At 66.0% G+C, this 12,007-nt stretch overlaps 4 protein-coding genes across 5 annotated transcripts; 3 read left to right on the forward strand and 1 right to left on the reverse strand.

Annotated features, from left to right (window-relative positions):
- Positions 1-39: 39 nt before the first annotated feature.
- On the forward strand, positions 40-2,075 carry pip_2 (putative proline iminopeptidase). Its single transcript, XM_062774626.1, has 10 exons — positions 40-156; positions 219-253; positions 293-302; positions 351-467; positions 601-705; positions 773-897; positions 1,044-1,260; positions 1,316-1,405; positions 1,447-1,498; positions 1,867-2,075. The coding sequence occupies exons 1-10, from the start codon at positions 62-64 to the stop codon at positions 2,014-2,016; spliced, it is 996 nt and encodes a 331-aa protein (XP_062630610.1). The 5' UTR covers positions 40-61; the 3' UTR covers positions 2,017-2,075.
- Positions 2,076-3,030: 955 nt separating this feature from the next.
- stk11 (Serine/threonine-protein kinase stk11) lies at positions 3,031-5,499 on the forward strand (the record flags this gene model as incomplete). The annotated part of the gene is made up of 1 exon (XM_062774627.1): positions 3,031-5,499. The coding sequence occupies one exon, from the start codon at positions 3,031-3,033 to the stop codon at positions 5,497-5,499; it is 2,469 nt and encodes an 822-aa protein (XP_062630611.1).
- On the reverse strand, positions 5,274-6,816 carry LOC62_06G008105 (uncharacterized protein; the record flags this gene model as incomplete). The annotated part of the gene is made up of 2 exons (XM_062774628.1): positions 5,274-6,521; positions 6,565-6,816. 2 exons carry the CDS (start codon positions 6,814-6,816, stop codon positions 5,769-5,771), a joined length of 1,005 nt encoding a protein of 334 aa, XP_062630612.1. The 3' UTR covers positions 5,274-5,768.
- Positions 6,817-7,464: 648 nt separating this feature from the next.
- LZTR1 (Leucine-zipper-like transcriptional regulator 1) lies at positions 7,465-10,821 on the forward strand. Of its 2 annotated transcripts, XM_062774629.1 has the most exons (6): positions 7,465-7,523; positions 8,469-8,953; positions 9,053-9,815; positions 9,902-10,045; positions 10,108-10,283; positions 10,341-10,821. In XM_062774629.1, the coding sequence occupies exons 1-6, from the start codon at positions 7,511-7,513 to the stop codon at positions 10,443-10,445; spliced, it is 1,686 nt and encodes a 561-aa protein (XP_062630614.1). In that variant the 5' UTR covers positions 7,465-7,510; the 3' UTR covers positions 10,446-10,821. The 2 variants fall into 2 exon arrangements, with proteins under 2 accessions (XP_062630614.1, XP_062630613.1); XM_062774630.1 differs by having other exon boundaries at positions 8,079-9,815.
- The last annotated feature ends 1,186 nt before the right edge of the window (positions 10,822-12,007 follow it).

Below are 12,007 nucleotides of genomic sequence, written 5' to 3' on the forward strand. Positions count from 1 at the left end.
CTTTGTGTTGTCTGGACTTGTCTCTCGCCCACCTCACTACACCACCACTACACCACACAGCATGCCCACTGTGCCGCTTACGCCCAAGGCGGCGTACCCCGCTTCCGCGCCGTTCGACTCCCAGACGCTCAAGGTGTCGGAGCTGCACACGATCTAGTGGGTGTAGCGGGCGCGGCGTGCCGCGCGAGCGTATGACGGCCCACTGACGCCCGCCGCAGCTTCTGGCAGGCAGGCAACCCGAAGGGCAAGCCAGGTGAGTCGTGCGCCTTGGACGTACGCAGCTAACAACCAGTCGTCTTCCTGTGAGCGAGGAGAGCGAGGAACGAGGGAAGAGGTGCTGTGCTGACCAGCCGTTCTAGCCACGGCGGACCGGGCGGCGGAACCGGCCCAGACGACACGATCTACTTCGACCCCAAGGTGTACCGCATTGTGCTTATTGACCAGCGCGGTGCGGGGCGGAGCGAGCCGTGAGTTGCCAAGCGGCCGAGCCGGCGGCGAGGCGGTGGGGAGGGGCGGCGGCGATGCACCGCCTGAGATGGGCACGCTACCTCCCCTCCCACCCCTCGCACAACGGACACGAGCGAACGCTGACCCCCACAGCACCGCCGAGCTGCGCGAAAACACCACGTGGGACCTCGTGGCGGACATTGAGCGCGTGCGCGAGCAGCTCGGCATCGCCAAGTGGCTCGTATTCGGCGGGTCATGGTGAGTTGCTCGGCGGGTGGCACGCTATGTTGGGCGACTGTGATGACCGCTGACACCGCGCGCCCAGGGGATCGACCCTCTCCCTTGCCTACGCGCAGACACACCCAGACCGCACGGCCGCGCTCGTGCTGCGCGGTATCTTCCTGCTGCGCAAGTCGGAGCTGCGCTGGTTTTACCAGGACGGCGCGAGTCGTGAGTGGCGTAGCCCGGGCCGCGGGAGGCCGGCCTCGGAGTGCCGATGGCAAGACTGGCGTGGTGCTAGTGCCCTCGCCAAGCTGGTCAACAGTGCCAGCTTGCGCCACTCGCTACGCTCGTGCGCTCGCTGACTGACACCCCAGACATCTGGCCCGAGGCCTTCGAGCCCTACCACGAGCACATTGCGCCCGCCGAGCGCAACGACCTCATCAGCGCATACTACAAGCTCCTCACGTCCGACGACAACGCGACCTCGCTCGCGGCCGCCAACGCGTGGGCCACGTGGGAGGAGAGCACGAGCAAGCTGTACCAGGACCCGGTGATGGTTGCTCGTGCGACCAACGACCCCAAGTGGTCGAGGTGGGTTCGGTTCGGTGACTGACTGGCTGTGCGTTGCTCGCTCACGCCGGCCCAGGGCCTTCGCCCGCATCGAGTGCCACTACTTTGTCAACAACGGTTTCTTCCCCGACGGCCACCTCATCGACCAGGCCCAGTTGGACAAGGTGTACGTGTGCGGGCGTTGCGCGGCGTGCTGACGCGGCCAAGCCGCCACATCCCGATCATTGTCGTGCAGGGGCGCTACGACTGTGTCTGCCCGGTAAGTCGGTGTGTCGTGGGGCGGCGTGTTGGGCTGGGCGCGGGGTTTGGCGCCGAGGGCGCCGAGCATGATGACGTTGGGAGGGGATGACGATGATGACGGCGGGGCGGGGTTCTCACCACTCGCCACGAGTCCGTGCCACTTCGCCCCCAGCTCGATGTGCTCGCTGCATGCCATGCCCCGCCTGCACAGCTCGCTGCGATCGTTGGCGCTGGCGAGCAAGTTCACCCGCCCACCCACCCTGCTGCGCGAGCAAGAGGTCGCCCGCCCACCCACCCCTACGCGCTTCGCGCGAGAAGTTATGCCACCACCCACCCCTCCACCCGGCTGCGCCTCCCCTCCTCTCTGTGCTGGTGCTAACGCCTTAGGCTCGCTCCGCTTATGACCTCAAGAAGGCCTGGGGCGACGCCCTTCGCCTTTACATTGTCGACGACGCAGGCCATTCGGCCCACGAGGCCGGGATCACCAAGCTGCTCGTGGCCGCGACCGACGAGTTTGGGGGCAGTGTGCAGTGGTAGGGCGCGTGCACGAAGCATACACGCATGAATGATGATGATGCATCGGCATGAGTTTTCGACGTGGATGCATCGGGTCGGTCGCACGGACAGACGCGCTGGAGCCAGTGCCCAGTGCCCAGTGCCGGCGCGCAGCAGCACGCATGCACGCACGCACGCACGCGTCGGTGCCTCCTGCTGCAAAATGCTTTGCAACGGGCAGAGGAAGCGGCGGCGAATGCTTGGCCTTGGCGTTTTGGGGCGGTCGGGGCGACGGGCTTCGGGGCGACGGGCGAGAGCGAGGCGCGAGGCGACGACGAGTGTAAGTAAGCAGTAACGAGGGCAGCGTGGGTGCCGACTCTGGGGGGATTATGCTTAGGCTCGAGGGCTCGTCGTCGTCGTGGCTGCTGCGGTGGTGTCGTTGTTATTGTTCTTGTCGAGCCACCACCACCACGTTGAGCGCCCTGCACACGGGAAGCTATCGAGCTCCCCGTCTTTGGTCAGTTCATTAGCAGCCAAGACCCGGCCTTGTTCTTTTCCAGCGTGCGATACGTTCGGTGAGTGCGCCGGATGCAGAGCCGTGGCGCAGAGCCCTGACTTGCTGCTGCTGCGCTGCTTTGCTTGGCCCGGTGACATCGCCGAAAGTTGCCATGTTCTGTTCTGGGCAGGGCGGAAGGGCCGCAGCAGACACGGCAAAGGTCTGGACCCCCCCGACGACGACTCACCTCACCCCACCCACGAGGAACAACGACGCCGAGTCGAGCTGACTGAGGCAACTGCAGGTATCGGAGCCACCACCACTCAATTGCATTGTATCGTCGTTCGCCGTCGTCGAGCACCAAACATTCATCCTCCTTTGCAACCCTCTTCACCACTACACGACCCGCACATCGCACCGTTACAGACGACTCCCCGCCGCCCCCACCAGCCCCACGACCCCGCGCCTGGCCAATCCATCACTACAGCACTCACCGGCGCAACGGCCCGGGCGTTTGCCGCTCAGCCAACAAGGCCAGCCCCACATAATCAGTCACCACGATGCTGCACCAAGTCCGTGCGCCGAGCCCGTTCGACGCGGCAAGCCTCCCCCCGCGCGGCAGCTCGATCGCGGCCGCCGTCGCCGCGGCCGCTGCATCGACATCAACAGGCATCAAGCGCTCGTCGAGCGTGCCCCGCATGCCGCCGGCCGTCACGCCCCAGCCCCGCACCGCGTCACATCCGCCCATCTCGACGGCGTCCCGAAACGACCTCTTCAACACGGCCTGGGACGCGCCCACCCCGCCGCCCCCGCCGCGCCTCGACGTCTCGCTGCCGTCCCGCCGCAGCCGCACCCCGCCCCCGCCCGTCGTCGTCGACCATATCCCGCTCGCCACTAGCCCCGCGAGCCTCCCCACATCCCCGGGTTACCTCTCCGCCGCGCCGTCCCCCACCTCGCCGCTTCGCCATAGCCACACAGCAACAGCGCCTGCCGCGACAACAATATCAAAAACGTCGAGCTTCTTCGCGTCCGCAGCGGCAGACACGCCCCCGCCAGCGCCAAAGCTCGCGCCGCCGGGTATCGGCTTAGGGCCGGCACCTACCCCATCGCCGTTATCGCTCAGCCGCGCGAGTTCGCTTCGCGCAAGGACATTACCCAGCCTCCCGTCGCCTCCCCCGCCGCCAGACGACGCAGCGGCACACGACGCGCTCTCCCCGCTCCACCAGAGCCCGAGCTTGCCCAGCACGTCGACGAGTGCTACCTGGCAGCCGCCGCGGCCCCCAAACGCAGACGACATCCAGCTCAGGCTGTACCCCGAGCCGGCGTACCTCCTCGGCGAGGGGCGCTACGCGCGGGCGTACCTCGGGTCGTACAAGCGCGTGGGGCGGTCCGGCGGCTGGACGCTGTGCGCTGCGAAGCGGCTGGCCGCCGACCGCGAGTCGCAGACCATGGGCCTGCGCGAGGCCTTCTTCCTCAACCGGCTCAAGGGGGAGCCGGCGGCGCGCGCGACCAGCCCGTTGAGGGAACGCGCGCACCAGCGCCAACGCCAGAACGCCCGAGGACGCGTGTATGTCGTCAAGTTGATTGCTGTCAAGGAGGACGGCGGGGACGAGGCGCCGCAGCGCGCGCATACGCGCTCGGCCAGCGACCAGGTCGACGGCGCACCGACAACCCCGTCCCGTGCCCTCCGGCACCGGAGCAGCACAATCTATGCGAATGGGCGGCAGAGCGTGGATCTTGAAGCTGCGCTGCCGGCGCCGACGGCTAACGTCTCGCGGCTGGTCCTCGTTCTTGAGCATGCGCCGCTGGGATCCCTCGACAGGCTGCTCCGCACCTCGCCTGATCTAGTAGGTCCCGAGCTGTGGGGCCGCTGGGCGCGCGAGGCAGCGGAAGCCCTCGAGTGGGTGCACTCGCGCGGCGTGGTGCACGCCGACGTCAAGCCGTCAAACCTGCTGCTCACCGACGACCTGCACCTCCGCCTGAGCGACTTTGGCTCGTCGCTCCTCATCCACCCGGCGCACCCGCCAACCGACGGCGTCGGCCTCGGCACGCTGCCCTTCTCGCCGCCCGAGCTCGTCGACCCCGCCGCGCCCTTCTCCTTCCCCATCGACGTCTTCGCGCTCGGCGCAACGCTGTACCAGTGCATCACTGGTCGCGAGCCGTACCGCGGCTGCCGAGGCGTCGAGATGATCCACCATGTGCGCAACGGCGGCCTGTGGGACTGGGAGGAGCGCGAGCGGCTGTCCAGAGTGGGCGAGGAGGTCGTGCCCGGCACTGCGGCTGGGTCGCCATATCCATCGGCATGGCGAGACGACAATGCGCCGATAGCGATGCCCGACGCGACTCTTGTTCGCCGTGGTGGCTCGTTGCGCGTCCCAGGGCCCGGAGCGCGGCCCGCCCGGTCCGCCGCTGTGGCCCTCGACCCGCCATTCCACGTCTCGCCACCGAACGACGACAGGCCCGAACGGCCGGGCATCCACCGCGTCGGGTCGGCCGAGTCGATCAAGGCGAGCGACGACCTTGCTGTATCCGATGCCGGCGACTCGCCCGCCGGCGCCAAGCTGTGGGCGGCGTGGAGACGGTCAGGGCATGGCATGACGCCGATCGAACGGCTCTTACGAGGCGACGACGAGCCAGACCCAGCGCTCGCTGAGCCGGGCTCGCCTACGCCGATATCCCGCGCGAGCTCGCTCCGCTCCCCGACCGGCGCGGCGGGGGTCACGCGCTCGTCGTCGCTAGCGAGCCGGTCCAACTCGCTGCGCTCGCGCCGCTCGCCCACGTCCCTCCGCTCACCTACGAGCGCGCTCGACGCGCCCGTCGCCGTAGCCGTGGTGCCGCCACCCGACGCCGCAGCGTACGAGGACGGTGCGCCGGCCATGTTCTTCCTCGGCTCGCCGCCGACCCGCGTGCCGGACGACGTGCGCGACGTCCTCCGCGCCATGCTCGATCCCGTCGCGAGCACGCGCCCCACGGCCGCCGAGGTCGTCGGTGCTTGGGACGAGCTGCGTGTCGGTGTGCCGGGGGAGTAGGGTAGTGGGACAATGAGCAAGAACAAGGCGGCGTTCGACGACACCCACCCATTCCCGTGTCTTGTGAGCACCGCCCGCCCACCCCACACGGCCTCATCGCCACCAAGCCCCCAACTCAAGCCCCAAGCCACCACCCACCGGCTACTGGCTGTACTTGTCTTGCTTGCCATTCCTTCTGCCATCTAATGCTCAAATGATGCCATGTTGTATACAATAGTGCTACAGTAGATGCTACAGTGTTGTACGTGCGCCGCGCGTGTGCCATGGGATTAGAACCCAAAGATGTCGTCCATGGCATCGCGCTTCTTCTTCTTGGTCTTGAGCTTGGGCGTGGGCGCTGCGTCGGGTTTGGGCTTCTTGGCCTTGGGCGTGGGCATGTCGGGCTTTGGGCTGCCCACTGCCGCCTTGGCTCCAGCCTCGGCTTTTGGCTTCTTGGCCTTGGGCACGAGGTCCTCGCCGACAACGGCCGTGGGCTTGGGCTTCTTGACGCCCATATCGTCGGCTTTGGGCTTCTTGAGGCTGTCGTCGAGCTTCGGCTTCTTGACTTTGGGCGCGTCGTCGGCAGCGACGCCCTTGGGCTTCTTGGGTATTGGCTCGCCGTCGACTGATTGCTTGGGCTTCTTGGGGGGCAGCACTGGGCGCGGCGACGCCGACGCCGAGGCGATCGTCGTGTCCCTGCTCTCTGCGCGGTCGGCGACAGTCTTGGGCTTGGGCGTCGCGCTGCCGTCCTCGCGGGGACGCTTGGGGCTCGCTGCGGCCGAGCGCTCGACACGCTCGCCGAGCTCGGCGACGTCGAGGTCCCCAATGAGCGCGGGCACGACAACGGCAGCAGCAGGGACGGGCGTCTGCTTGCCGCCAAGACCCAGCACCGCGTCGTCCAGGCCCACGCTGCGCCCCAGGCCCAGCGCGACGGCGTACAGCCGCGCATAGGACGCGAGGAGCACCGTCTGCAGCGGCATGAAGTGGTGCAGCTGCACCATGCGGCGCGTCGCCGCGGCCGCTTTGACGAGGTTGGCTACGAACTGCGGGCGGTGAGCGGGGCACGCGCGAGATGGGGCAACGTACGACGGGCACGAGGGTGGCCAGCGCCGCCTTGTCGTCGGCGCCGAAGGCGGCGCCCACGCGCCGTGCCAGGCGGACCGCGCCGACGAGGTGCCGCAGGAAGAGCTGCGACCGGTGCTGGGCGCGGCTGCGCTGGAGTAGTGTGGCGAGCACGGCCGTCTCCGTCGACAGATGGAAGCCTACGCTGGTGTGTAGGCTGTACAGGTGGGCCGGGCCGGTCGCCGCTGGAACTACTGGTGCTGGCGCCAGCGACATGTCGGATGGGTGATGCGGGATGTGCGAGCTGGCGATTGATAAGTTTTGGTCGGTATTGGTATTGATTGGTACTGTGGTAGGCTCAGGGTGCGCGGGAGGGTGTTCCGGTGGGGACTGGCGTGGGCGGCGGTGGCGAGTGAGTGCGCTGGCGGGTCCGTTGGCGGCAATCATGCCGTCGTTGGTCGGTCGGTCGGCGGCGCCGAATGCGGCGAGCGAGCTTGTGCTGGGTGTAGTAGCGCTCGGCGTCGGCGCTCGCGCTGGCGCTGCAATCCGGCGGTGCCCTGCAGGGAGGTGAGTTGTGGTAGATTGAAACTGGGTAACTGAGTGAGTGTGTGAGTACCTTGTGCGTGTCGTGTCAGTCAGCAGTTCCCGCCGCCGCCGCGTCAGGCCTGAGTAAGTAACAGAGTTTGGCCCTGTGGTGGGTGGATGCTGCTGCTGCTGCAGCAGCGGCGCCGCGCTGCACCCTGTAAGCACATAGTTGCGCGCGGCACGCACAGTGAGAGAGAGCTCGGTCGGTCGAGAGAATGCACACAATTGATACAGTGTCGAGTTGCACGTCGACACACTCACACCATAGCCCACCACCACGCGCCTTTCATTCCACCCGCGCCGGCATCCTCGTCTCTCTCTTTTGCTCTCCTCTCCATCATCGATTCCATCTCGTCACGACCACCCGCATCCACCCGCCGCTGCAATGGACTCGAACGGTAAGCCCCCTTACCAGCCAGCGCGCTCGTCCTCGCCGGTTGCAACACCCCCCTCACGTGGCTGCTGCTACTGCTACGCGTCGATGCAGCAAGCCCGCGAGCCGCGTTGCAGCCACCCCACCCCACCCACCCCAACTAGTTACCCCAGACCCACACCAGCTTGTCGCTTGTCGTCCTACGGCTGCAGGCTGCGGCTACTGCTGCACGGCTCAACGAGGATGCGACGCGCCATGCGCCTGCGCACCAGTGCCAGTGCCAGTTGCCAGCCAGCCCGGCCCCGCCAACAGCCCCCCCCCCCGTCGCCCCTTCGCCCCTTCCCCCTCCTTCCTTGCACCCTTCCCCCCCTTTCCTAATCTAGGCAATCCTCCGCGTAGCACAACGCACCACCACAATACGCCGCCCACACCACTCAGTCACTCTCACGCGTGCACCACCATCTCGCGCGTCCCTTTTACTCCTCCTTTACCATCCCACTCATCCACACTACCCGCATCCACCACCCACCACCATCCCTCCTGACCTACCCACAACGCTAACCACCACCATCACCTACAGGCAGGCAACGCGCATCCCTCCCAGGCTCGTCAACATTTCGCAGGCTGCCAACCCTTACCCGCTCCCCGTTCCGAAGGACAGACAAGGGATCCTCGCCCTCGCCAGAACCCATTGCCGAAGCCAACGCAAACGCCAACAACGCCGCTAGCACGTCGGCATCGCGCGGGTCAACCTTTCCATCACTGGCTCGCGTCGTCGTCGACGACTCGTCGCTTTCCTCGGCTCTCTTTGGCACGCCGATCCCACCGATCGCCGAAGACCCTAACTCGGCGTCGGGCTCGGCACCTCCTTTGCCAGCTAGCTCGACTCCCAACCCACGCGCAAGCGCAGCACTCGGTGGCCTAGGCTCAACCTCGGACCTCGCTGGCATCGCCGCAACCCCGCCGCAAGCAATCTCGGGCTCGCAGAGCTTGTACGGTTCGTCGTCGCCCCTCGTCGCCTACCCCTACAAGCCGGCCGCGAACCGCACCCCACTGCCCCACTCGTCGCCGCTCGCAACAGTAAACGTCAACGCAGCAGCAGGCGCGTCGCCAGCAAACTACGACCTCGAGCCCATCACCTACCCCGCGCACTTGGCCCAGCGGAGACCACCTGGATCCAGCGCGTCTCCCCCACCACACGGCGCTTCGTCGGCTGCAGCCTCGCGCTCACCATCGGGCTCGAGCCCACCGCCCAACATTACCTCAATCTCCCCGCTCCCGGCGACCACGCCGGTGCCCTCTGCATCCGCCCCTGCTACGTCCCCCGTGGCGCCGGCCGTCCCAGCCCGCTCCGCTCATCGCTACCGCGACTTTACTCTTGGGTCGACCGGACTCGTGTCGGCCATGAACCTCACGACCCAGAACCTCACTGCCCACCAGGCTATCCAGAATGGTGTCAGCAGTGCGCCATCTTTGAGAACGCTGGCAGCCGTAGGCGAGAATCAGCAAACAAGACGAGTCAGCTCGGCGCGCCAGCCGTCCAACCCTTCCCAGGACGACAAGAGCGCAAAGGTGCGAGAGGCGGCCGCGGCAGCAGCCGCAGCTACTGCTGCAGCCAACGCCGCCGCAGCCACCTCGAACGGCCTTTCCCTCGAGCCTCTCCTTCCTTCCGGCAAGGTTCCCCGCGCACCGCCAAGCGAAATGTACTTTGCGCCTATACCTGCGCACGGTCGCCCGCCCGCTCAGCCGATCCGTGCGCATACTGGCACGCTCGTCGATGACAAGATCTGGGTCATTGGCGGCGTCGACTCAAAGTCATGCTGGCGAGGAGTGGCCTGCTTTGACACGGAATCATACCACTGGACAATGATTGAGACGTTTGGTGACGCTCTCCCACCATTACGCGCTCACACGACCAACATTGTCGGCAATACCCTGTATCTCTTTGGTGGAGGCGACGGCCCGACCTATTCGAATGACGTCTGGGCGTTTGATACGATCTCGCATCGCTTCTCGCGCCCGGAAATCACCACGCCAAGGGACAAGCACCCACCGCCACGACGCGCTCATACCGCGCTCCTGTACCGCAACTTTATTGTCGTTTTTGGCGGCGGAAATGGTCAGGCGGCACTCAACGACCTCTGGGCCCTCGACGTGTCGGACCCCGACCACCTCTCGTGGCATGAGTGGACGACGCATGGTGACATTCCGCCAAAGAAGGGTTACCACTCGGCCAACCTCGTCCAGGACAAGATGGTGGTGTTTGGTGGCAGTGACGGCCACGCGAGTTTCGGCGACGTACATGTGTTGGACTTGCGTAAGTGTAGCCAGAGGGCCGAGGGCGACGCGCGGCGGTCATGCGTCACCACCACACAGCGCACCACATGCTGACACGCTGCCCAGAATCCCTGGAATGGACACACATCGACGTCTCGCCGCAGCAGAACCGCCTGTCGCACACGACCTCGCTCGTCGGCAACTTCTTATACATCATCGGTGGCCACAACGGCCACGCGTACGCCCAAGACGTGCTCGTGCTGGATCTGTGTAAGTGGAGCGCAGCCTGGCGTGATGTAAAGGCCGCGAACTAGGGCTGACGCCGCACGCAGTGAACTGGCACTACGAGTACAAGTCGCCGAAGGGCCTGCCACCACCTGGACGAGGCTACCACGTCGCGGTGCTTCACGATTCCCGTATCTGGATCAGTGGCGGCTACAATGGCGTTGAAGTGTATGACGACGTCTGGGTTTTAGAACTCGGAGCAGGGTCATACTTGACCCAAGTGGTGAGTTTAGCAATCCGTCACGCGCACCCCTCTGCGGCATTATGCTGACCCTCCTAGGCCGACTTTCAACTCGACGAGAAGAAGGTGCCCCACAAGGATAAAGACGGCAAGCCTGTATTTATCGCCGCGCCAGGACATGTGCGCAACGGCAACCGGATCTAGGCAGAAGCGTCGCGTGCGTTGCGGCCTTGTGCCTGAGACGTGGGTTCGAGGCTAGTGTGCGTGGGCACAGCGCAGGGTGGCGTAGTCTGGCGCGGTTGGCCCGGGCGCGACTGGTGCAACTGGGCGCAACACGCGCGCGCGCGTGAGCGCGAGACATGTGTGGACCGGATATGCGGACGGATGGACGGCGTACTGCGAACGATGGACGGTCGAGACGAGGCGGGGCGAGTCGCGAGTTTGGCGGCTTCAAGCCGCCGCCCCGTGCCATGATCATCTGATGCTCTTTTGATTTGGGATTCATGCTGGTTATTTGGTGGACGCCTGGCCGCGTACCGCGTACGCTGGTTTACACGACTTTTTTTTTGACTCCTCCTATTATTAATGCATGTCATCTTGTGTATGAAGTGTGTGTGTGTCAGATCTGGATGTAAGACATGTGACGTGCGCCGAGACGACCGAGACTGGAGCGAGGCCAACTGACGGCTGGGCGGGAAACTAGACACAGTGGGCCAGGCTGGGCTACGGGACTGGGAACTGCTTGGTGTGGTGGTGCTGTGCATGCCTCGGTGTGGATGGGGTGCGGGCAAGGTGGACGGCTTGCGGGTGCCATGCTCGGTCTTTGGTGGACGGGACGGCGGGTGGGTGGGGTGTGTCAGTCAAAGTCAGTGATGGAGGCTAATGTCCGGGGTGGACGCCGCGGGCTAAATGAGTGGGTGGGCCGGTGTGGAGCGAGAGGAGGCCGATGATGACGCTGCCTAGGTTGGTTGCGGCGCGTCAGTCAGTGGGCGAGCGGCTGTAGGTGGCAGTCAGTAGGTAGCAGCAGCAGCGGCAAGCGGCAACCGTCAAGCGTGGACGGTGGTGGGCGGCATATGCACGGCATCGAGGCATCGCGGCGCGCGCGCGGCGTATTCATGTCCTTGTCCGCTTGTTGCAGTGGTGGTGCGGCCTCGCAGTGCGCAGCGTCAGTGCGGCGGCAACAACCCGGCGTACCCCCCGGTCGGCAGTCGGGGCGTGGGTGTGGGCCGTGGTGGGTCGTGGGCGAGGCGAGGCGAGGCGAAGTGGTGCCTCGCGCGCGCATTCTGGGCACGCATGCACTGTGGTCTGTCGTCGAGGCGCTCGCTCGCTGCATGCCTCGTCTCGTGCATGCATCGGCTCGCCCGTTCGGACACTGGCCGTATGCAGCTTTTCGCACCTCGTCCTTGTCCTCGTCCTGCTGCTCCTCCACTATTGCCTCGGTTCGCGCTCGGTTACTAGGACTCCACCACGCTCGCAGCGCGCATTAGGGTAGCTGTATACCTCGCTCGCTCGCTCGCTCCACCGCCGTACGCGAGTTTACGTCGCTTGCTTGCCGCCGTCCGTCGGCCATTGTTTGCCCTTGTCGCCTCCACATCGCCCGACCACCGAACGAGCCGGGCACCCAGGCAGGCAGGACAAAAAAAAGCCAAGCGCAAGCCGAGGGTCACAGGTCGGACTTGGCCGCCCCGCCGCCGTCATACCGCCCAGGCCGACGCCTTTTGTCATCATCGACGACCGACGAGCGAGCGACGAGCGACGAGCTGCAC

This window comes from Vanrija pseudolonga, chromosome 6 (assembly GCF_020906515.1).
Source record: "Vanrija pseudolonga chromosome 6, complete sequence".
Classification (NCBI taxonomy): domain Eukaryota; kingdom Fungi; phylum Basidiomycota; class Tremellomycetes; order Trichosporonales; family Trichosporonaceae; genus Vanrija; species Vanrija pseudolonga.